Source organism: Sturnus vulgaris, chromosome 1, assembly GCF_052056855.1.
Source record: "Sturnus vulgaris isolate bStuVul1 chromosome 1, bStuVul1.hap1, whole genome shotgun sequence".
NCBI lineage: Eukaryota > Metazoa > Chordata > Aves > Passeriformes > Sturnidae > Sturnus > Sturnus vulgaris.
In genome coordinates this window covers 66,352,326-66,376,939 of record NC_142243.1, presented here as the reverse complement: position 1 = coordinate 66,376,939, position 24,614 = coordinate 66,352,326, and the positions used below count along the sequence as shown (strand labels likewise).

The 24,614-nt window shown below is 36.7% G+C and overlaps 1 protein-coding gene across 4 annotated transcripts in view; it reads left to right on the top strand.

The window, feature by feature from the left end:
• The window catches only part of CDKAL1 (CDKAL1 threonylcarbamoyladenosine tRNA methylthiotransferase), a 375,055-nt gene that overhangs the window by 251,395 nt on the left and 99,046 nt on the right, over positions 1 to 24,614 (top strand). For all 4 annotated transcript variants that reach the window (XM_014877962.2, XM_088168720.1, XM_088168732.1 and 1 more), the window contains one exon: positions 19,270 to 19,450. In XM_014877962.2, coding sequence (XP_014733448.1) covers positions 19,270 to 19,450 — 181 coding nt within the window. The remainder of the gene's footprint in view (positions 1 to 19,269; positions 19,451 to 24,614) is intronic.

The window sequence follows — 24,614 nt, the reverse complement described above, 5'->3', positions numbered from 1 at the left end:
TACTTTTTGTAGAGAGGGAATGGAAGGCAGGAAGGCAATATCTGCAGCTTCTTAATCTTTGTCTTCACTATTCTACAGATTGTGAATCAGGTTTTAGTTAATTCATGAAGAGAGACCTCTTTATTGCCATGGTTCACAGGATTAGGTCTTTTGCCACTTTATAAATTACTGGTCACCATTTGCTAGTTGTAGTCTTTTATGCCAAATGCATCGAGAACATTGGAGTTTTCTGGGCTATCGACTCTCAGTTATCCTGTTGTTTGTGCATCTTGTCACTTCGTGTGTGAGAATGTAAACATACAAATATGGAAGTCCCAAGCATATCATGTGCTGAGATATTAACACAATTCCAAATTTACGGACAACTTTGAAGATTAGTTGACACTAAATGTAACTTCAGCCTGTTTATTTTGGGGGAAGATACTGTATAGGAAACTATGATTTCAAAATTTCTGTGCTCTGTAATTTTTTATATGGAGTCTCTTTGGATTCTGGAGCAATTTGGGTCTGCATACTGACCTGCTGAAGCAGGATGTGTGTGCTTATGGGTACTTCCATTTTACAGAATTTTCTTCTAAATCATACACATAATTTTTTTGTGGAGATAAGAGAACCATTATGAGAGGGTTAGTTTGGGTATTTTCCCCTCCTGGTTCTCGAGTTGCTCTTCGACTCTCCTAGTAAGAACTGGAGGGTGAAGCCTGGGAAATAAAGTGCCCAGGATGAGCACAGCTTGCTGAGTGCAGACTTAGTGGGCACACGGGACATTTGCAGTTCAAATCCTCTATGATGCTCTGCTTTGGCCAAAATTTGGAGGAATCATTTTTTGATTGCTGGAAAGATAAGTTATATGCCCTTATTAAATGTAAAAGCGATTTCCTCTGATTATTATACTTGGCTAGCAAGTTGGCTTACTCTTTTTACTAAATACAAGTAGTGAAGTTGCTTAGAGTGATGCTCTCTGTATGCAGTTATTAAGATTAGGCTCTCTTTTTGCTGGGCAGCCTCATCTGCAGTTTTCTTCTGTAAAATCCGAATGTGGGAGTATTGTTAGATGGTAGACTAGAAATTAGTAAAGTACATCCAATTCAGTTTCTTAAGTGTAGCAAGATAGTATCTTTGTTTCCTTTTTTCTTTTCCCCCTGAAGGCAGGCATGTGAATGTGTGCTTTGGAAGTAATGATATAAAATCTGTAGTAAGGATATAAGGAAGGAATGCAGTAGTGGAAATAAGTCTTAAAGCATTTAATATTTATGAGTTTAAATTCCTGTTTGTACTTATTGGGATACTATATTTCTCCAGTGTTTTAAAGCAAAATAACTAAAATCACTTTTTTTTCTTTCTTTTTTCTGAATACTTATTGTGTTTCACCCTCTTCAAACGAAGAACTTAGAAGCTGGGAAGGGGAGTCTAATTTGTTTTTAAAACAATAACTTTAATTTATATCAGTTTGCTTAATAGGAGATGGACTTGGCATGTAATCCTCAGTTTTAACTTACTCCTGAGTTTTTAAGCATATCCAAATGTATATTGAAATGTATAAGTATTTGTGATAGCAAATTACTCCAGATACAAATACAAGACACATGTACACCTTAAAGTGCTCAGGCATGCATCGGAAAATTGTGATGATGGTATTCAATTTTCATATTTGATACATTTAAGAAAAGTATTTGTTCATTTCAGTGTGTAACTTTTCCAGATTTTTGCCATAATACTAGGTGATAAATTGATTTTGTAAGTCCTGTTATTCTGATCACGTAGGACAATGTGGCACAAAGGAGTTTTTGATGAGGGTGGTAGCTGGGCAGCTGATAAGTGTTGATTGAATCTGTATTTGTCGAACTTTCAGGGAAAATAAGTTAAAAAGAATGAAGATAGAAAAAAGGCAGCATTTCTGTCGTTGATAGGTACCTTTAATGGGTTTTTTAAACACGAACTGCTTAAATGAAGAAAACTAGGAAATGGAAATATGCAAAGCCTCTTTAAAAGTGTAGCTATCCAATTAAAACACTGTTGCATTCAAGAGGCATGATAATTCTGCTACCCAGAGGTTTTGTCTGTACATCCTTTTTTGGACAGTGATACAGATTACTTCAGCTAAGCTCAATTTTGTGTTCATGGGCATCTTATGTTGGTCTATATATTGTATTCAGGAGTTGATGAGTCACCTCTTTTTAATAAGAATGAAATTTATAGTTGTAGACTTCGTATTACATGGCAAAATAGTCACTGACCTGAAATCTTAAAAGGTTTGTGCATAAGAGTAGTGACTATAACAGATGAAAGTTTATTTTCCACAGCTGAACCACTTATCTCATGCACTTATCATTATTTTTGTCTTTCTATTTTGCTTCTCATAATTTTGTTTAGTAGGAGTAATTGACAAAGTGCAGCTGTTAAATTGCTTCATAACAGGAGGACAGTATTGCAAATACGGTTATATGTAAAGGCACAAGAAGCAATGTAAAGTCTTCTCAATCCACCTACTAGAAAATTGTAATTTGGATGCTAGTTCAGCCTGGAAAATGTTAATATGTCCAAGCACCTTTCTGATAGGAGAAGAGAAAGCTAGAGTAGCTGATTGTAGCCATTTAGTCTTGAATCTGGAGAAAATATTTACTGGCAAAACCCAGGGGCCATAGAAATGAATTGTCTTGTGGTTTGCTGTGTTGGATGCCTCCCTGGTTGGCCTCTGGAGGAGCCTCAGTAGGGGAGGCAGCTCTGAGATCAGAACACAGTTCCATGCAGGCTTGCTGTCAGCTCTAGGGTAATAGCTTTTGCACATTACAAACTCTGACAGATTTGAATCAGTCTTCTACATAAAGCTTTGTATTACAGAAAAATACTAATTTCTGACCTATTTATCTCCCTTGAAGGATTTTTGTTGAGACAAAATTCAACATAAGCTTCCAACTTACTGCAGAAGTGGTGCAGCATCTGTAAAACGGGTTGTGTGGTCAATCTTAGAGCTTCTGCTGAGTTTCTGTGTGTGTGTGTCCATGTCCTACAGTTATTTTTTAGCCACTGTGCTTGTTGAAGGAAAATCTACTGTCCCAGACTCTGCACACTCTGCAGAATGAGGGAGGCAGACAGACTGTAGGGTTCAGGTTTGAGCAATGGACTGGCGTGATCTTTCCACTGCAGTGAGGTGACCACTCTCATGCTGCTGAATTAAGGTTTTGGGGAGTACCTGACTCACATTCTCAATCCTAGAAATTACTAAGGCAGCCAGCTGGTCTGCCAGCTGGAAAGGGAAGTATTTTTTCCATCTAGCATACTCCACCCCTGCAGCCTCCCTCCCTTACCACAACCCTGCCACACAAACCCAATACACCTTTCTTTGGGAAAAAGGAGTCCTTATTGCCATTTACCATAACTTAGTGAACAGAACAGTTAGTGCTTTTCCAGAGTATTTCAGAGTGATGTACAAAAAGAATGTCCTAGTTGTCCGGTTTTTGTCTTCAAAAGTGTTAAAATTTTATATAAGAGATCAGGTATGATTTTGTTAAGATTTACATTCCTGCTTTGTTCATGTCTTAAATATCATATGGAGTTAATGGCAGTAAGTCATAACATGCTTTTCTGCTGCTGGTTACCTTAGATCATTTAGTTATATTTTCTACAAAATGCAAATTTGTGAGGTATTTTGAGAGTTTTCATCATTACAAGAATACCAGAAGCTGAAGTCTATCTCTTAATGTATGTTTTCACAAAATACAGCTTTTACTTGACAGCATTTAAGTGAAGTACAGTAATTATGACATTAAGTGATGAGATAATATTTCTGTGTTTTCATTAATAATGCAAATAAGCATATTTTTTTCTTAAGGCAAATGTTCAAATAATTCTTAAGAACAAAAAATTGCTTTGTTGATTGAACTAAATGTGCATTCAAACAGTGATTATGTTTATACAAAGACAGTGGCTGGGGATTTTTAATTCTCTTTCTGTAATGTAGCATCTCTATGGGATATGCTCCCATCCCATGCATAGAGTTTGCACTCACAAAAATTAATTGTTCCTTCCACTAAACTTCTGGAGCATCCACAGCTTAACTTTGAGCATCCTCCTTTCACTTTTCAACTCTGGCACAAAAGCATGTTTCACATTCAGTTTAAATCCTCTTCTAATACTCTTGATGAATTCTTGGTATTAGTTTATCCTTTCATTTTAAACTTCTATCCTGAGGTTTTTCTTCTCATCTGCTGGGGTTTTTTTCCCCCTTGAAACTAGAATGTATTTAATGACCTGGTATAAATGTGACTTTGCCTATTTGCCTGAATGTGGTTTTTCGGGGCTTTTGTTTTGTTTGTTGTTTGTTTGTTTGTTTGTTTGGGTTTTTTTTTTTTTTTTTTTTTTAAATTTTCTGATGGACTTCCTTCATTAATAAATAAAATGCTTTTACTTTATGAGGGAAAAACACATTGCATCTAAATACCTTATCTTTCTGATAATCAAGCCCTGAGAAATTTCAGAAATTGGCAATTGCATCTTCTAAGTATTTGCTTCCTAAATTCAGCGTGGTGTTTTGTCAGGGAAATCACTCACACAGTGCAAGTTCTCAATTACTCTGGTAGCACCTGTATTGCCTCCACAGAAAACCAGACTTGAAGGCTTGGTGATGCACAACCACAAGGTGAAAGAGTGTGTGTTCTCCTTGTGCAACTTTCTGCTCAGTTCTGAAACCTGAAGCAGGCCCAAAGAAATGTTTTTGCTGTGGGAAATGGTGCCTTTGCAAGTTTGATAGATATCATAGCCCAGGGTTATACTGAGATGCCATTGTTGCACCTTGTAGGCTGCCACACAAGGCAAAGTTACCTTTATCACCAAAACAAGTTTTTTCTGGAATTATTAGCTGTGATTCTGGAGCACAGGATTTTAAAATCTTGTGTCTTTCTATTTACTTTTGCACACGTACAATGGATTTTAGACCTTTCATTATCTTTTGGGAGTTCATTGCCATCTTTGTCTGTGAAGGTAAGTGTGCATTTTAGCTGGAAGGGATAAAGGAATTTGAGCTGTCATCATTCATTCTCCTTTTTTTCCTGTTTTCCATAAAGGCAAGGTAGCCCATGTGGTATTACTGAAGTCCTTTTCCAAGGTGACATCCAACATTCAATTATTTTAGGAAAGTCAGTGTGCCTTGCTTTTCTCCTTAAACCTCCTGCTTTCCTTTACAGATACTTATTTTGTATCTCGCCTGCATTTTGCCTTCTGTATGTTAGGGAAGAACTCTGAAGAGCAGTCCCTGACGATCTTGTATGTGGTGATGAAGGGTTCAGGCAGGTTAGTAGATACCTTAAGCTCTCACAGTAAATGAATGTTACAAAGTCATGAATAGGGTTCATCTGCTGCTTCTTTAATAGCTCCTTCAGTTAAGCCTCACACAACTACACTCTGCATCATACCTTTGTATTTTTTATATGTGAAGTGGACATTTGAAACCACTTACATATTTATTAAGTGCTACTGCGCCTAGCAAAAAGCTGCATTTGCCATAGCTCTCCTTCAGTCCTGGTTCATGTGCCTTTCTTCAGATTTTCCATACTGTTGGGTTATTTGCAGTCGACTGCAGGAGTCCCTCTGAAGAGGAGAGATTATTTACTTGCCCTTAACAGATTTTACTTTGGGATATGCTATAGCTGTGTTCCTCAGTTAGGTCAAATCAGTGGACTCTGAGGAGATCTGGGCCATTCCTGTAACTACATGAACTACTGGCTGAAAGATGTGGGCCTGAGGATGTTTCTTTGGATACTGCTGACATAAAACACATCATAGTTCAGTGTTTGCATACTCTACTCATCTTCTCTGAAGGGGTCTATAGGTAGATAACCGATCTTTGCCTTCTCCTTGGAATATTCTCTGATACTTTTTGTTAACAGCAAGTCAGATGCCAAAGAAATTTTTTTATTGTTACTGTTTTCATGACCAAGTTTTTCACTAAAGGAAGAAATACTAACACTTAAACCTATTAGGCTGAAAAGTGGGGTATCTTCTAGAATAAAAATACAAGTGTCCTAGAAAGTGAGAACTGTAAAATCTAATTAATATTTTCCTTTTTTTGTTGTTGTTGGTTTTTTTTGTTGCTTTTTCTGTAAGGTAAAACCCTATAAAAACCTTAAGTGAGATGCTTAACTACTATGTCTTCTACTCAGCTGATAAGAAAATCCAACCTACTGAAATTCCTGGAACTTCAGTGGTGGCAGGGAAACTGAAGGAAAGGAGGTGGTGTGAATGATAAAGTCTTGCAAAAGATCACCGAGGATGAAATATTTTTCATTAATGGACTCAAAGGTTAATCAGTAAATAATTTCTTAAGTTATTCCATGTTTTTCTACCTACTTCAAACATGTCTGAAATTCCCACCCACATGGAATAAGCATTTTCAAAATGCTGTTATATAAATGGTAGTTTTGCATCAATTGCTCAATATTCACTCCACAGTAAATGAGTTTAAGTTGTTTGAGGTGCAGCCTGTTTCATCCTTAATGATCTTAATTTGCCACTTCCTTCAGACCTCCTTTTATACCATGCCTTCTGTTTTACTCAAGGTTGAAAAGCCTGTGTGTGTTAGGCCCAACATGTTATACCCAGACATTGGATTTCAGCTTGGTAATTTAGTTTTTGCACCAGCCTTGTGGATCTTGCTGCCCAAGATTTCTTCGTATTTTGTGCTGATATTGCAGAATCAAAAGGACACTGTTGTGCCTGGCAGGCATTTCACAGGCTTTCCAGGTCCTTTAACTGGTGCCCAAAGGCTACCATGGAACATTATGTGATTTGATAAAACTGATTCAAGTGATATGGTCTGAATGTACACACTGCTGTTTCTACTGGATTGATTAGATTCCATTTTTGTATTCTACTCCCTCTGTATCATACTTTGGGTATTTTATGAAATCATTCATTACATTTAAGTAGGCTTTAGCAGAAGGAGTTCATGGTAACTATTAAATTCAAACATGTGTTCAGCTTGCAAAATTGAGTAGTTATAACCACCTTATTCCATTCATTTGAGACATTTTTCAATTTTCTCTGTATAGATTTGATTTAATTCTGCAGTTTTAGCCTGCTCTAGAAATTTGTTGGCTTTTGAGGTGGTCTTTTCCCCTGCAAATTGTAATATGATTCTCTGATTAGATTGTTGGGAACCTCAGGAAAAGCTTCCCCCCCCCCCATCTCTGTCAGTCTCGCTATCACAATACTCGGCCTTTGTTTCTATACTTATCTCTTTAGAAAAAAGTTTTCAATTTTTTCCTTTATCAGAACTATTAGATTTAATATTCATGTCTGAAGACATCACTGATGTCCTTTCATAATGATGCTTTTGAAGGTTTTCAGTTCTCTTCCATCTCCTTCTTGAGTATTGCTTTTTTGACTTTTACCAACCTTTGGCAAGTTCCTGAAGTTTATAATTTTCTTTGATACAAGACTAATACTAGATCTTGAGCACTTGCCTTGCTCCATCCTGATTCTTATTTCGTTTTCAATAGTAACTGTCCTCCCTAATTTATTAATTGTGGGATCCTCAGAGACTGTTTGGGTTTTGGGACTTCATGTGCCATGCCTTTGTCTTATCATGTCAAGATAGAAGAAATTCTGTTTCCCGTAATCTTTAGATATTACTCCTGTGCTTTGAATCAGGTTGCTAAACCCAGTTGGTACTGATCCTGTCTCTTACCTAATTACATATATTTGTATGTGAGAAAGAAGTTACTCATCTCAGTTACATCTTTATTCATCTTCTACGCTATTAAATTTACCTGAAATCTTATTCCCTAAATACAGTTTCCATATATTACCTATCCAATGTTAATGGTTCAATGATGCCAAAGAGCTTTAGTTGCCGTAATTGGAATGCTGTCATATCTTTGAGTTCTTCATAAAACATACATTTAATTTTGTCTTTGATGATTCTTCAGTGATAACAGCATATTTTAGATTTTGTGATAATTCTTTTAACTTTCAGTCTCTCAGTTCAATCAGTTCAAATCAGGTACCTGCTTACAACATCAAGTTGCCTTAATTATTTATCCATGATATGAGTATGTTAACTTTGAAAACTTCATTTCCTGACTATTTTACTTCTTTACAATGTAGAAACACATTTACACGGTATGTGCTCCTCGGCATAAAAGAGGACATCTGACACAAAATATTTAAAATGACCACCTTCCAGCCTTTTGTTTGAATAGTTGGGGTTTCATTATCTTTTCAAACCTCTGGATTTTATTTGGACTTCATTCATAGCTTTGCTATTATTATTTACTAATATGTCTTCTCATACTGACATGCATTATTCATTTTATATTTGTCTGAACTTCTTTTAAATTTCCCACTTAGTAACCCTACCCTTAGGCAGAAAAGCTACTGCTTAAATGACTTAAGATTTGTGGCTGTGTACAGCCTGTCAGAGTCGGCAAAAAAAAGGCACTTGAAACAGTCCGTATTTTATTTAAAGCTTTTGACTGTGACAGTATATACTAATAATGATACGGTAAGCTATCCTAATTGTCATTATTAAGGTATCTGCAACTTGGTGACACACTGAAAGTGAAGTAGTTCACTGAACTGAAAAGAGAAGAATGGATAAGAGCTTCCCTGAGGCAACAGTGTCCATTGATTTTGTATTGTTTTAACTTTGTCATTGGCAAGCTAACAGTCTACATTTAAAATACCATCTTTTCTTTTCCTGATTTTGCTTCTGATGTCCCCTATGTGTTACTTGGTATGCATGTATGAATCTGAATGTCCTTCAAAACTTTTGAAGGAATGCATGCATTAATTACTTCCATTGACCCCAATATTCTAAGCTGATTCTTTCTTTTACAAAGAAATGTTCTTAAATTACTGGCAATTCTAGACAAAGGAAGCTTCTACCAAAACATTACAAACATGAAGCATGTAAGAACCTGACTGGTTGAGGCCATCCTTCTGAGAGGTTAACTCGGACATTTTAGAGCTGCTTTCCTGGTGATTTTACTTTTTCCGCCCAGTGTCCTCAAGCTACATAGCAGACTAATCCTATTTCTCCACTTGGAAGAGAAGCCACAGTATTTTGCTTTAAATTATATCTTATTAACTGATACATAAAATAATATTTTCTTTGCATAGACCAATGCTGTAAAATCTCTTGTATTTTGAACTCACCTGCTGTTGGGTATGCCTGAGAACAAAACAGGTATTTCTCACAGCCATTCTGCTGCCTTCCAGTTAGCCAAGTGAACTGCTCTTGCTCATAAAGATGGGTATTATTTCTGGTGTGATTTCTTTAAATTCAGATTGTTATCAGAGCATGTCATGAATGGGATGAGACAGCAATCTGCAGACAGTGTTTGTGGTGTACTATCACTCCAGTGATGCCCATTACCTTAACAGTCATGCCCAGTTCTTTCTGAATATTGTTTCAAGTAAATTTTTACATGAATGAATGACTGATTCTTTATACATGCCCTTTGAAATATTTACTTCATAATTTCTTTAAATTTATTCTTGCAAGGTAAATTCTCTGTTTCCCAGTGATTCAAGTTATATTGCATTATGCTGATTGAAGTAAGATTATATTGAAATATAATTAACTTTATCTTATCACACTTTAATTAGTAAAGCACACTGGATTTCTTTGAAGTTAAGCTCATGGGTTTTGGCTTAATAAGGAAATAGCATTGCTTGTAAGTCTGAAGTGTTACCTCTGCAAATATTGTTCTGAAGCTATATAGGTGGTATGTTCTGAGTGCATCCTAATCCTTGTGTCACACTTCGGTCTGAAGTGTTAAGACCATATAGTCACATTTGCCAGTGGATCATGAAATAAAAATGAAAAACTTCGAAGTTACACAATAGCAGCTTTCAATCTTTGTGGAGTAAGGAGGATGTTACTGGAATTTTGAATCAAATACTACGCTTACTCTGAGAAATTTATTATTATTATTCAAATTTTATTTTTGCACTGCTGATAGGAGTACTATTCCCTGTGCAACCTCTTTCCTGTACATACATTGCTCTTTAAGGGGAAAAAAAAGTTTTAGAGAGGTGACGGTAAAAGGCTTTGACCTACCAGATACTTGATACATGAGACATACTGGCTCTGAAAAATTCACATTTAAGAATGTATAGGAATGTACATAAAAAACTGCTGTAAAACTACAGCATTATTTAGCTAGAGAACATGAACTGTGATTTAACTGCCTCTGGCTAACATTCAGGAAAACTCCTTATGGCTGCTAAAGCCTTCCCCCTGACAACCTGTCTGCTGCTCTGTTAAAACTGTGACTCTCAGGTTTAGTTATAACAACACCTTCTGTAAGTACTGTGTTGATAAAGATGTAGCAAATAAGTTACTGTGTTTTGGGTGATCAGCTGGTGTGGTAAAAGTTATGTTTCATCCGGTGCTTTGAAAATGGAATGGAGGTTATATTAAATTACTGCACATCATGCCTATGTTTTAACTGCTGTTTTCTTGGTGGTTGCAACTGGAAAACTTTTCGTGTGATGATTTCTCACAAAGGTATAAGACAGAAAAAAGATCCAGTCAATTTGTTTGTATAGGTTGTGATGTGAAAGAATTGTATCTCTTTTAAATCTATCAGCTGTTTAGGGGGAACTCTTTCAAACTGTGCATGTTTTTTTTCAAAACTTTCTTTGTTTAAATGTATGTCTTGCCATCCTCTACTCTTTCTCTGCAAAAGTTATTAGTATAAATGATCTTGAACCAATACCTTGGAATAAAACATCTGTCCCATTGGCAATTTTATTTCCTCATTTATTTTTCTTGATCAATTCTTGGTTCTGCTTCAGACAGAAATTTTACATTCTCTGTTAAAGTCTTGCAGCTTGTCATACACTACTCCTCCTTTGACAAGATCGTCTGTTCCCCTTTACCACCACATTGCTGACTTTGGCCTGTCTTTGAAATGTGCTTGGCCTGCTTTTTGTTTTCACTTCTAGCTTATTTATTTTCTAAAACTTATTTCTTTCTTGTCCCTTGCCTTATGTAAGGTCCATTACTTTTTGCTATCTGCTTATTAGAAAACAAATTAACCCAAACCTGAAAGAAAAGTATTAAAAGCAGATAATTTCTCTATATTCTAGAACTATTTTAAAGAGATTTTTATCTTGGTGTGCCTGTGTTGTTACATGCTGTCAATGTCCCTCTCAAAAGGGATAGGTTACAATGAGCAATGTTAGTGTAAAGACTAACAGAGATTATCTGAGGTATGGCAGATCTTCACACAAAGGAAATCAAGGACTCTTCAGTCTGGAAAAATGCTAATTGAGAGGGACTAGAACAGAGGTCAGTAAAATCATGAAGAGCACTGGGAAGGTGAACAGAGTTGTTGCTGGTCTCTCCCAGCATAACAATTAGAGGGCATCAAATGGAATTAGCAAATGGAAGGCTCACCAGAGATTTTTATTTTTTACTTTCAAGTTTAGATTCAAGGAGAGACTTGTTAATGGAGAAGAAATCCATCAGAAGCTACTGCTTACAGAAACATCTTTCTGACAAAATTCAGTTGGAAGGACGAAGGGATTCTGACAGGGCTTAACATCTGAAATGCTTCTCTGGGCTAATTCTTATGCCTATTGGTAGGAGTAGATTGCTGGCTTAGATGAACCTCTGGGCCACTATGTCTTGTCTTCAAGATCCCTGAAACATTGCAGGACTGTACATTGTAGATGATTTTAAATTTTTTTTTTTAATTAGCATTTGTTAATGGAGCCCTGCTTGCAATTTTTTCATTTGGTTTCATCATGCCAAAAAGGCATGCTAATCATTTTGTTTTATATGCCTGATTTCTGTGTCAGAGTGAAGAGCTAAATGACTGTCACTGAAACAGATGTGGATGGGTCCTCAGAGCCTGAGACGTTTAGTATTGGTGATAAGCATTGTGTCAGACTGAGAAAAAGTATATCATATTCTCTGCTACTCATGGCTGAGATCCTATTATTTCTGACCATGCCTGACAGCTCTAATGTTAAACAGTGAAGGGTCATGGAAAATTAGTGTAATTTCAATGGTTGCTTTAGTGCAGCAAACATTAAGTCAGTTCCCAAGAACAGTTCCCTGGTGCAACCCTTAATAAATTCAAACTTTATTTTTAGGGATGACCTTTAGTAATGCGAGCCTTGATCCATTGAGATGCTGTTCACTTTTGATGCATCTCCAAATCCCTTTTTTATGCATTTTAAATCAACACACGCTTATTCTGAATTTATGTGTGTGGATAGACGGAGAGATGTAATTTAAACACATCTGTTCAAATATGCATTTCAGATCAACTTGGTGCCGGTTCTCATAATACGGCTGAGTTTTTGACGGGTATTATATCCCTAAAGTACACAGCAGATGGTATTTATTAGAGATTGAATGGAAATGAAGTTTAAGGATGTTGAGCTTTTTGTCTTAAGTCGCTCATTTTTTAATCATAAAACAATAATGATCTGAAGTTATAAATCCATAATGAAGTTCTATAAAATGTTTCTTGTTTATGAGGAGAGTAGAACACCTTATAGTTGAATAAAGTTGGTCCAAGCCTTAACTGTCTGGTTTGGGGGTTTTTTGTTTGCTTGAGGTTTTTTTGGGGTTTTTTTTTAAGGAAAATTGATAATAGGGTGTATTATAATGCTTCTCCTAAACCATTTGGGCTGCATCTAATAGGAACTCTGGAAACCTTCGTGATAATTGTTTGAAGAGAGTAAAACCATGTGTACTCTTTCATCCTCAGGCAGTGAGCCATGCTAATTACGAGATATACTTTTTATCTAGGTCACTATTCCCTGGTAACAAGGACAGCCCAGTCCCTACTCGCACAGAGTCCTCCACACCTATACCTTCTCATTCTGGGTTCTGGAAATCAGGTCTGCTCTCTGCCTCCAGGTGTCATTCAGCCCAGTTTCTGAAAGAGCTCTTCTGGGGGCAGGAGGTGGACTGGGAAAAGAACAGTCATTAGAAAATATCTGTTCTCACTCTCAGTTAAACTCTGAGAAGTGTTGAATTGTGCCTCTTGATCATAGATACAATTCTACAGCCTGTTTCAGGTGACTTACATCAAAATCACTAACAACTCCAAATTCAAACCCAGCTTATTAAGCTGCACTTGCAAATCCGTTGGACATTGCTGAAGATCACAAGGCTCAGATGTAATGTGTTCCCTGTGGGAATCACCACCAGGAGACACCTCGAGTGCTCTCTAAGGTGTGGAATGCAGAAAGCAGGATACATCCCCTGGCTCTGTAGCTGTCAGGCTGGACTTACTAGGTAGTTTCTGCTACCTTTGAAATTTTGAAGTGTTTCACTATGAACCTCCAAATTAACTGGTAGGATTTAATGGCCTTGCCAACTATTCTCCCAGATGCGTATACCTTCCTTCAGGGAAATTTGCAAGAATACTCTGAAAAAATACTCGAGGGTTTCTCTGTTGTTCTGTCTGGCTTTCATTTGTCTGTTTTATTATTTTTTATCACAGCAAGCATATAAACAATATGGCATTACAATTTCTTTCTCTGGTTTGTTGTGTCTTGGACATCAATTTCAGAGAGATATGATCCAAGCTGTGAAAATAAGTTTTAAAAAAAGTATTGAAATTATGTTTTCTTGCACACATAAACAAAATATTACGTACTTAAACATCTGATAGTATTCATTGTCGGAATAGTTGAGTAAAAGAGAGTTGACTTATGAAGGAAGCCATTAAATACTTTTACACACAGTGTTGACATAGTTACCTTTTTTGCTCAGCCAAACTGAGGTGAAGAACTGATTTGTAAGACGACCCAGTGTTGTGTTACACAGTAATAGAGAACATTTTGAAATATTTGAAATAAGATAATTTCTAATATCCTATATAATTCCTATATAAATTTTCTAAAATATTAATGTTCTTGATATATATAGCTGCATTTTAATAAGGTGTCTTACCGAAGTATAGTTTATATCTGGCCATAAGGCTCAGTATGTTATCATTTAAGAGACTTTACACAGAAGTGTTTATGACATGCCTATTGTCATTTAACCAAGGTACTTTCCAGTTTTACTCCATGTGTAAATCAGTTCAGCAGTTGATATGAGGGTTCAAAAGAACTTGTTTTTCCTGACACAGAGGTTCTGAACTCACACATCCTGGACAACTTTTAAACACATATGGAAAAGATTACTAAGAAAAACAGTTTCAATGGATATCCATTTATTAGATGCCTGTTCATCCGTTGTGTAATTTAGGGTAAATCACAAATGAGAAAGGATGGAGAACTCCTAATTCAGAAATTATGTTCAGATTTAGTCTCCCAGTTCAAGACACTTAGGAGTTTATTGTCCTGTGCTGTATTCATAGTCCATGGGGAGAGAGAGAGAGAAGTGCTGGAGGATTTGAGAACAGAAACAGGCTGAATTCCATTCTCAGAGTGTGGGGATTTTTCCATGGCTTAATCCTCAGGTTAATCTCCATATAGCCAAGAGAGAAGTGGGGTGAAGTTCCCTGTTGTTCCTAGGCAGTGCTCCCAGCTGAGCAGTCTGTTTCTCTTGCGCTAGCCCCTGTTGGTGTGACTCCTCAGTGAGCGATTTAAGCTGAAGTCAGAAATCCCACAAGACTGGGCCTCATGGAGAAAAGAAAAAGAGGGGGTGAAAAGGGCTTCTGGAAGACTGTGTGTGGTCATGGGGAAGATGCAAACGTATCCTTCAGCTCCAACTCAAAATGTCACTTTGAGATACCTGTTAGATTCTGTAAATAGACTTGAAAGACCAACTCAGATACCTTCAAATTATTTCTTCCATGAGCCCCATTTCATGTTCTCTGAATGGGCTTATACTACAGAAGCATTCTAAAGTATAAAATAATTTGTGATGCTGAAATAACATTTCAGAGTAGACTGGTTTTATTTTCATAAAAATTCCATCTATTTCCCTAACATTTTTTTCAATGCAAATTTCTAATTTATGAATCAAGGGGTTGCTATGTCATCACATTTGTTTTGGCTTTAATTACTATAGATTACACAGGGAGTTCTCATACCCTCCTGTAAGACTAGATAGTGTTTTCTTTTTCATTCATATTGCTGTTTATTCTAATCCAGTATTTTGTTAGACTGTAAGGGATGGAGGTAACTGGTCTTGCTGAAGAGAAAGTTGGTAGCTTTAAGTAATTTCTGGATTTAAGTGTTAATTGCTGAAGTGGAAGTGGGAAGAATATGTGATCATGCAAAAGAATTTCACGTGGTCATGTGAGTAGCTGAAGATGGTGATTTAGCTCCTTTACATAATTTCTTCCCTTAGCGTGGATTTGATTTGTAATGGTTATTGCTAAAGGAAGTGTTTTCTGTGGCTAAAACCACATGAAATGGTCCATGTAACAACTGAATCCTAGAAATTTTCACAGTTTTGCTGCTGCTTTTCTTAGAAATATTGCTCTGTGAAAATGGGGGTGGGATGGGGGAGTAGTTTTACTGGGGTTTTTTTGCAGCTTTTATCCCTTTTATCTCTTTTCTAAGTCACTTGTCCATGACTTAACTTCTAGGCATCAGTCAATTCCTTGGCTCTGACTTTTTTTCTCTGACCCCAGAGGCTGACTTGGTTCTTCTTTAGACAGAGGGTAAGATGTTGCTTTTCTTCTGTATTCTTTCAAACTCATCTTTTTCTTCTTTTCTGAGAGGTTTGGATACCTGTGCTGCCAGCACTTGTTCATGGGTGTGTTGGTCCTTACAGCATCACACTAAAACAGATGTGTCTCCACTGTAAGATGAAGTAGTTGCTTCTTCTTGGATGGTCAGAATTGCCCAGGATGATGGGGTTCACATTGCTGGTGTAGTTCAGAATGGCAAAACACCAGTCTGCTTGAGTAGATGGAAGGGATTTATATATGTAGAGGGACATAGGGGAAAGAATATTCAGGAACTTTTAAGTATATTAGGCTGTTTTATCTTATATGTGGCATTATTTACTCCTCTGATTCATCTTTTTCTGAAAATCTGCAGTTTTATTGTAAAATATCCCAGTTGAGAGTCAGCATGTTGTAGAGCTTCTCTCCTACACCCTAAAAAAGATTTGTGGAAACTGAAGTCAGACTAACTGTAAATGTGTTCATGTAATGAATGTTACAGGGGATGTTCAGCAGTTTTTTTCTTTGTTTGATTCAGTATAGATAGGCAGCAGTTGGTGTAAAAAAAATAATAATATTGGCTGATGCACAAGAACTTGTTTTTATGTGATTTTGGATCATATTTCATAGATGGAGCAATCCTTAAACATCATCCTAATCTAAGTAATAAGGAATTTTGTGCTGCTTTCTTTCAGGCTGTCAGAGAAAAGGTCACTTTAATTTTCAAGTCTGTATATGTTTTATATTTTTCCATAATTATATCTTTTTCCCTCTTTCTTTCCTTAAGAAATTATGTTTCACATGTGGAGCTAATCGTACATATTTTTGTTCATCACTGCTTTGAGAAGTCTTTAGGAGCTTGATTTTTGTCATTTTGGATTTTATTTTGAGTTAAATCTCATGCTTTTCTCCCCTTTTTAAACTGCTTGTTAAACAATATAATCAGCAGTGATACAAAAATGCACTATGCAATGTCATATTTTAGGCAGTTACACTGGATTGAACTGTAATTAATTGCTGTTGCTGAATACACCATGGTCTTTATTCTCTTTTTGTACTCAGGCTTTTCTTTGTGTGTAATAATTCCATCCAGGAAGAAATCTAATTACTAAGATAATTAACACCTTATCAGCAAATGGAGTTCAGACATTTGTAGAGTTTATGAATTTTTAAAATATGTAATTTCCTTTTAACTGAATGACAACTGGTGTTATGGAGAAAAAGAGCATATTTTATTGTATCTAGTTTGATTGGACCTTATAATTCATGTTGCTATAGAAACAACCAGGCCTTTATAAAGGATGGTATTACTACTACCATTGGTAATAAATGCTTTGACTGTTGCCAATAGTGTCATTAAAATGGATAAAATAACTTCATTATAATGGTTTTGTCAAATGTAATGAACGTTCTGTTCGTGTTCTGAGAAATGGCAGCTGATGTTACCTGGCATTGGTTTATAAAGTAATGTACTCTTTCTTCCATGAGCTTACTACTGCTCCACAAGATATTTGTGGTATGAACAAAATCATGTTGCAGGATATGGTGCTGCTCTCTTCACTCCTTCCTTAAAGATAAGGGATTTTATTGTTTCTTGATATCAAGCAGAAGTTCGTATCTTGATGTTTGTCAGTCTTAAGAAATCAATGGTAACTGAGGGTGTTGAGCGGTCAGCTCTGGGGATTTCTGCTGTTCTGCACAATTTCCAGCTTGTGTTTCCCACTTAGGCTGTTGGATCAAGTCCTTGAAAATGTTCAGTCTTATACTAGTTTTGATTTGTCATTCAAATGCCATCTTTTAAACTCAGCTCAGATCATGGAGTCTGAATTCATGAACTCAAAAGGGAATTGGTAGAATGTGGTTTCTTTTGGTGGGGATTTTTCCTAAGGAAAAGGTGGAAGAAGATTCTTAGAGTATCTGATAAATTCCTATGCTGCTATATATCCTATATATCCAGGCACATGTTAAAAGGAGGGTAAGACATTCACTTTAATATAAACGCATTGTTAATACTTGAGGAAAAAAAAATTTAGGGAAAAAATTCACAAAATATATTTACTACCATATACAATTTGTCTGAAGGCTGTTGTGGTGAATATAAGCTCTTGTCTAATATTGCACCTAACCAAATTAATAAGAACAGTATTCTCTGCTTGCCTTTTTCAGGGTCTTTTGCCAGCAGGTTTTTCTTTTCCAGTAGAACTCATTGTTTCAGGAAGTTTTGCTTTCAGTTATTCAAAATCGAGTTTATTCACTCACTGTAACCACAGCATTATTTTTTTCCTGTGATGATGTAGTGTCTAATAAGAAATTATAGTTTTCTTTGCCTATTTGAATGCTTTATAAGTGTAATTTGGATTACATGCACTGATGTTCACAGTTCTGCATTGTCTTAACTGGATGAGGGGAAGAGAAACCTTCCATCCATTTCTTTAGGTTAGAGACAGTCTTCTTAACCTCAAGTGTGAACTCTGCTTGTGACAGTTGTCTTTATGCCATTCACCCCTAAAACAATCTCTCTCAGCTGTTCCCTTGCCTATAGCCTACATAAGAGCTGTAGAATTATTTAGATTGGAAGGGGCCTCTGGAAGACATCTCATCTATTCCCCCTACTTGAAACAGGCCCAGTTCCAAGTTAGATACCACCAATATTTGTATGGAGTTGTTACTCTTCTCTGTAAGTCATATTTTCTCCAGTTTGTCACTGTTAGGGGCAGCGTGGGGTGAACTCTGCATTGTGGAAACAGTCTCACTGTGTCAGGAGGGAGCACTGAGCACTGTGTGTTTCATCCAGAGGATGCTTATCATTATCCCCACTGTACACAAAGCTCAGTCTGGGTGCAAGCGTTGGCTGCTGCTCCAGTATCTACTGGGAAAGTGTTCGTGGCATGTTCCCACCATGTCCAAGACTGTGACAGTGGCCCAATTTCAACTGAAGGCCCCTAACCTCACCCTCTTCTCTGCATCCTTCTGTGTCTGTGGGCTGTCTCTGTCAGCTCTGCTGCCTTAACCTGATGTATGTAAGGGTTCTGCATATTCAGTCCCAGGGGAACATTTAGGGACTGTTGACCTTGCTTAAAAAGCAAGAGAACTCGCTGTGAGCTTAAGGGTTTTGTTTTCCTTTTAAAGCAAGGTAAAGGCTGATGTTTTAGAATACCGAGTTAAAAATTAACTTGTGACTAAAGATGTATTTTTGTCTCCTAAGCCAAAGATTTGCTAGGTGATATGACATGCCACTCCCCTCTTTCAGATACCCTGTTCTACTTTGATAGCAGCATTATAAAACATTAAATATTTGACATTTTCTAGTGTCTGAGTCTCAAAAGGTTTACATTTTACGGATTAAGCTATAAGAATTCAAGAAATAGCAAGATGTGCTGATTACCTCTAATTTTGATTGAAGGAAGAGTTGATCCAGATGTTTTCACTCTTCTGTCACAATCCTAATCCAGTATTTGCTGTGATATCTTCTATTACTTGTGCTCTCGGCTGAGCACCAGATGCATTTCTCATTACCAAGCAATGGTGTTAAAATCTTTTTTTTTTTTCCCAAGATCTTGTAGGTCTCAATTTCTGCAGATAAAGTTGATGGTTATAGATCTATGTAGACTAGCTTTTAAGGGAGCAAGACTTCTACATGTCCTCAGTTAAGTGTTTCTTTCTACTTCCTTTACAGAGTGCCTGGAATAACAATTGCTACAGACATCATTTGTGGTTTTCCAGGAGAGACAGATGAAGATTTTCAAGAAACCATGAAACTCGTAGAGCTGTACAGGTTTCCAAGCTTGTTTATTAATCAATTCTACCCACGTCCAGGAACCCCAGCTGCAAAAATGCCTCAAGTTCCAGCTGCAGTGGTAAGATCCATTTTCAGATGCATTAATACATAAAGCATGTATACAAAAATGCACATTTTCTGCAGAACTGTGCCACGTTCAAATGAAGGGTTTTTTCAGTCCAGTAAGGGAAATGATGTAGCTAGACCACTGAATGTGTTTTCGTATATAAATGACTGCTCAGATTGTGTGGAAAGGTAACACAGTGGTTATACTGAAGATCATGTCTTCTTTCTATCAAGTTTGGGGTGAATGACTACCAAGAGTAGTAGCTGATTGATTACTCATAGTAATTTTTTTTTTCATTTTAAGACTTCTGCATTCTCAAGCTTATTGTGAATAGTTATTCCAACTATTAATAACGACGACAATCTCTGATTTATTTGTCAAATATTAAATTTATAGGCCACTTCTTCTTGAGACTCTCCTTATGCACTGCTCATTTACTTCCTTCAATCTGCAGGTTAAAGGCCATTAATAAAATTGCATCTAATCCTTCCTTCCTTCCTTCCTTCCTTCCTTCCTTCCTTCCTTCCTTCCTTCCTTCCTTCCTTCCTTCCTTCCTTCCTTCCTTCCTTCCTTCCTTCCTTCCTTCCTTCCTTCCTTCCTTCCTTCCTTCCTTCCTTCCTTCCTTCCTTCCTTCCTTCCTTCCTTCCTTCCTTCCTTCCTTCCTTCCTTCCTTCCTTCCTTCCTTCCTTCCTTCCTTCCTTCCTTCCTTCCTTCCTTCCTTCCTTCCTTCCTTCCTTCCTTCCTTCCTTCCTTCCTTCCTTCCTTCCTTCCTTCCTTCCTTCCTTCCTCCCTCCCTCCCTCCCTCCCTCCCTCCCTCCCTCCCTCCCTCCCCTCCCTCCCTCCTTAACTTCCAACATTCTCATCCTTAATTTCAGCCTCTTTTTATATACAAGGTACATGGCTATTGACTGTATTTTACTTGATATAAATAGCTATTTATAAGCAATAATAATAGCAATCATATCAGAAAGCATGGTTAGCTTTATTTCAAAAAAATTGAATTTGTTGTTTTTGTAACCTGAATCTCAAAACAGGAAAATATACAAGATTGATGCCTATATTAATTCAACTCATTATTATATCATTTTTATGGGCATAAATGGCATTTATATTTCTGTTCAATGTAAGAATGAAAGTCCCCCAGCAATGTAAATCAATTTAAATAAAAACCTATTTCTTTCAATTTATGTATCCTGGTACAACAACACGAAGTCAAAACAATATATTGGAACTTGTATCCCCTTGCTTATATGTCTGAAAGCTAAACAAAGTATCTCTGTTTACTCTCAGTATATACCATGAATTCCATAGGATATATCAGCTGCTGGAGACATAAAATGAGATTATATCTGGCTTCTTCAGTTTTTTTGTTTAGTGTAATGCAGCTTGAGCAATGACTGTTCATTTATTATAGACTATCTCATAATGGGAAATTGTAAGTTTTCAAATATAAATACCTGCTGTTGAAGTAGTCTCCTTAGTGTAACCAACTCACACGGTTGCATTATTTGTCTTAGTCTTGAATGCTTTTTAGATACTTCGATAAATGAAAAAAATTTCAGAAATGTAATTTTTGGAAGGTAGGAAGTTTAAAAAAACATTGATTTGTGTTTCAGGTTTGTATTCCTGTGCACAAGTTCTTAAGTATGCTATTTTCATGGGAGGTGCATAGAGCTTAAGTTAATTTAACTTCTGTTTAACTGGATGCTTATGGGAAGACAGTCTGCAAAGAGATGAATTATTAAAAGAACATTAGCTGTTCTGTAGTTAGAAGTATTACTTGGAAAATGGTAATTGTCAATTTAACCCAGTTTTACATTCATTCTTCTTATTTGTAGCACTAGTACTTATTGCTTTCAGTGAATTAGAACCTTCAAAGGAGATGGGGCCTCTAATCCAGGGCTGATGAAAATCTGTAATTAATAGATTTTGTTTCTCTTTTTTCTTTTTTTTCCCTGTAGTCCTTCAAAAATCCCATGTTATGAGGTCCTTTGTTCTTTTATCTCTTAGTAGAAATGGAGAGCAACTAGTCAAACATAGAGGAAGAGCTTGTGCTAATCTCCTATGTTTCATATTCACATTACTTCTAGACAGCAGCTGATGGTCTTTCCTGCATTACCATAAATGGACAGGCATTTAATTTGCCATTTCTTCCTTAGAGTAACTTACATTTCTCTGCTAGGAGAAGGAAGTAGCACACAACCATCCACGTTATGCACTCTGACCCTTTAATGAAATATTATCCACGTTAATGAATTCATTTTATTGCATTTGCATTGGGTAAGAAATAGCACATGCACTGGCATACAGCTGATCTTGTGCAAGTGTCTCAGTGTGCATTGGATCACCAGTCTGAACTTGTGAGCTTGATGCTTTCCACAGAATGTTCATAACAGTACCCTCTGCAGTGGATCTGTTGGTACATTTGTTTATGGAAAATAATTCTGTTTACAACCATTATTCTTTTTATTTGTTGTTGGTTTTTTGGTTGTTTTTCTGAAGACTGAATGCATTTGCTATGTTATTTCAGTTTTTAAATACTTCTGCAATGGACAAATCCATTGCCAGTTGCAAACTGCTCCACTCCAGTGAGTTCCTCTTCAGCAGCCCTGATTCAAGATGGCTTTGGTGATTCTGCTGAAGTGTCACAGCTGCAATAATAACATACTTGTCTTGTCACTTCCTTTCATATTAGATTTTTTTGGAAGACCTTACCACTTCTACAGGCAATCTGTAGAGTATGAACCATAGTAATATTTAGTACTTTTATATTTTTAGTGGATTTTTTTTTATGATCTTAAGTATAATTGCCTTTTGGGAGAAAATCCGTATTTGAGCTTATCTTAATAGAAAAAACAATCAGTAGGTCAACATGGAACCATCCCTTCACATAGATAATTTATCACTGAAAGCCTTACAGGCACCAATATTTTGCTAAAAGGGCAGTTGACACTAATCCAGATGGACAGTTCTGCCACCATAAATTCAGAAAAGACAGCTAAAGCTGCAGGGCTTTCTTATTTCTCCTGGAGAAAAAATGTCCATGGAGAATCAGACATCTGTCTGAATGGTCTCATCATTTCATAACCATCAATTAGATTATGCTTGCCATAAATACACTCTCCAGTTTAGAGAAAAGTTAAACCTAGGCATGATTTTGTTTTAAATAAGCAATTACAGTAATGCTGAGTCATTCCACTCATGTGCATGGAAAATGAGCCAAGATGTTGTCCAGAACTTAAATGCTACCCAATTTTTTTTTCTTTCCTTTGTCCCCATTTTATCCACCTTCAGCTAAATGCACTGTTTCAAAGATGAGTCTGCATGCTCCTTATGTCCAGTGGGCAGAAAATTCTCTCAAGTGTGTTAATGATTAAATGCTACTTTGTGTATTGTTATTGCTGCTATTATTTTTATTATGTATCTGAATTTCTCCATTTGCTTACTGTGTTTGCTTGTAAAAGCCATAGTGCTGATGACTGCATAACTCAAATTACAGATTCTAGTTAAGCTAATAGTAAGCAATGTAAGAAAACATGACTCAGATGTGTCTGGTAGGGAGCTCATGTTTAGCTGCATTGCAAAGGATCAGAATAATTCTAAGTGTGAAAGTTACATTTTTTTCTTTAAAATTAAGAGCATGTATTACCTTATGTTTTTGATAATTTCTTTGGTCTTTATTTTTTCAAGGCAGCTATTACTCATGTGGGGACTTGTAAGATTCTTTTTTCTGTCTTTGTGATTTGGTCCATCACAGTTTCTGAAACATTAAGGGATATTAACATCTCGGGATCAACTTGACTTCTATCACTTGGAAATTACATGAGGAAATACCCATTTTGAAAATAAGGGTCATAACAAGGTAGAATTATGTTCATCTCTGCTGAGAATAGGAGATGGCAGCTGTTTTGAGAGCAGTAATGTGACTGCAGCTTCACGATTACACTCCTATCAACTGCAGTGTGGATTCTAATCTTTCTGTATATATTTTCAATCGTGTAAGAAATTTGGTTTCAATTATATATTCACTTTCTCTTTCCTTTTCTCTTTATATCACCAGATAATCACGTTGCTTCGAGCTAGAAAATTTTGTCAGTCAACTATTGAACATTTCCTTTAATTTCCCTGAAGTGTCGCATTAATTTTCTCCCTCTGTATTAATTGTATTAAGCACTATGCTTACTATACTGAGGTGAATAACCAATTTACAAACTTGATAACTGTCCTGGTTTTGGTTGGAATACAGTTAATTTTCTTCCTAGTGGCTGGTATGGTGCTGTGTTTTGGATTTAATATGAGAATCATGTTGGTACCACTACATGATATTTCTAGTTGTTGTTAAGTAGTGTTTATAGCAAGTCAAGGATTTCTCAGCTTCTTGTGCCCTGCCAGCAAGAAGGCTGGAGGGGCACAAGAAGCTGGGAGGCTGCACAGCTGGGACAGTAGCCCCAAGCTGGCCAAAGGGATATTCCATACCGTGTGATGTCATGCTGAGTATACAGAGCTGGCCAGAGGCAGCTGCTGCAGCTGCTCAGTCGCCCTGAAGAGTTAGAAAACTAACACACTGTTAGTACAGTCACCATTCTTAGGAGAAATAAAGATGAATGATCAGACCTTGTATCCCACTCCATTTAATCAAGCCATCACTTAGATCTGTTCCCATATTTTCCAATTATGGGACCAGTACATAATACTAAGAGATTTTTTTCCATAAGGATAGCATAATACAATATACACCTCAGTGCTGTCTGCCAGGCAAGTTGTATTTTATCATCTCTGTGGGAGCAGAAATTTTGTGACCTTTATTTTATAATGGCTACTTATTTTTCTTAGACTACTTTACTTTTACTTCCCTCTAGGAGGTCTCCAAGATATTTCATGACACTCTTTCAAAACTGAGTGGCTGCAGATCCACCATATCTCTCTTTGATTAGAATTCTGCAAGGCACTAGAAATAGGCATTCTTGAGTGCCAGTAGATACAATGCGATGTATAATTCCTCCTTTGCTGGATGGATATAGATTTTGTAGTTCTGAATCTCTGCACACAAACAGCTTGACCTTCTGTGAAAACTCACATGTTCTTAACACATGATTATCCAAATGTTGCCAAACTGTCCCAGTGTCCTGGTTTAGGGCAAATTTGGGGGAAAACCTCCAGAAGGAGCCCCCAGAAA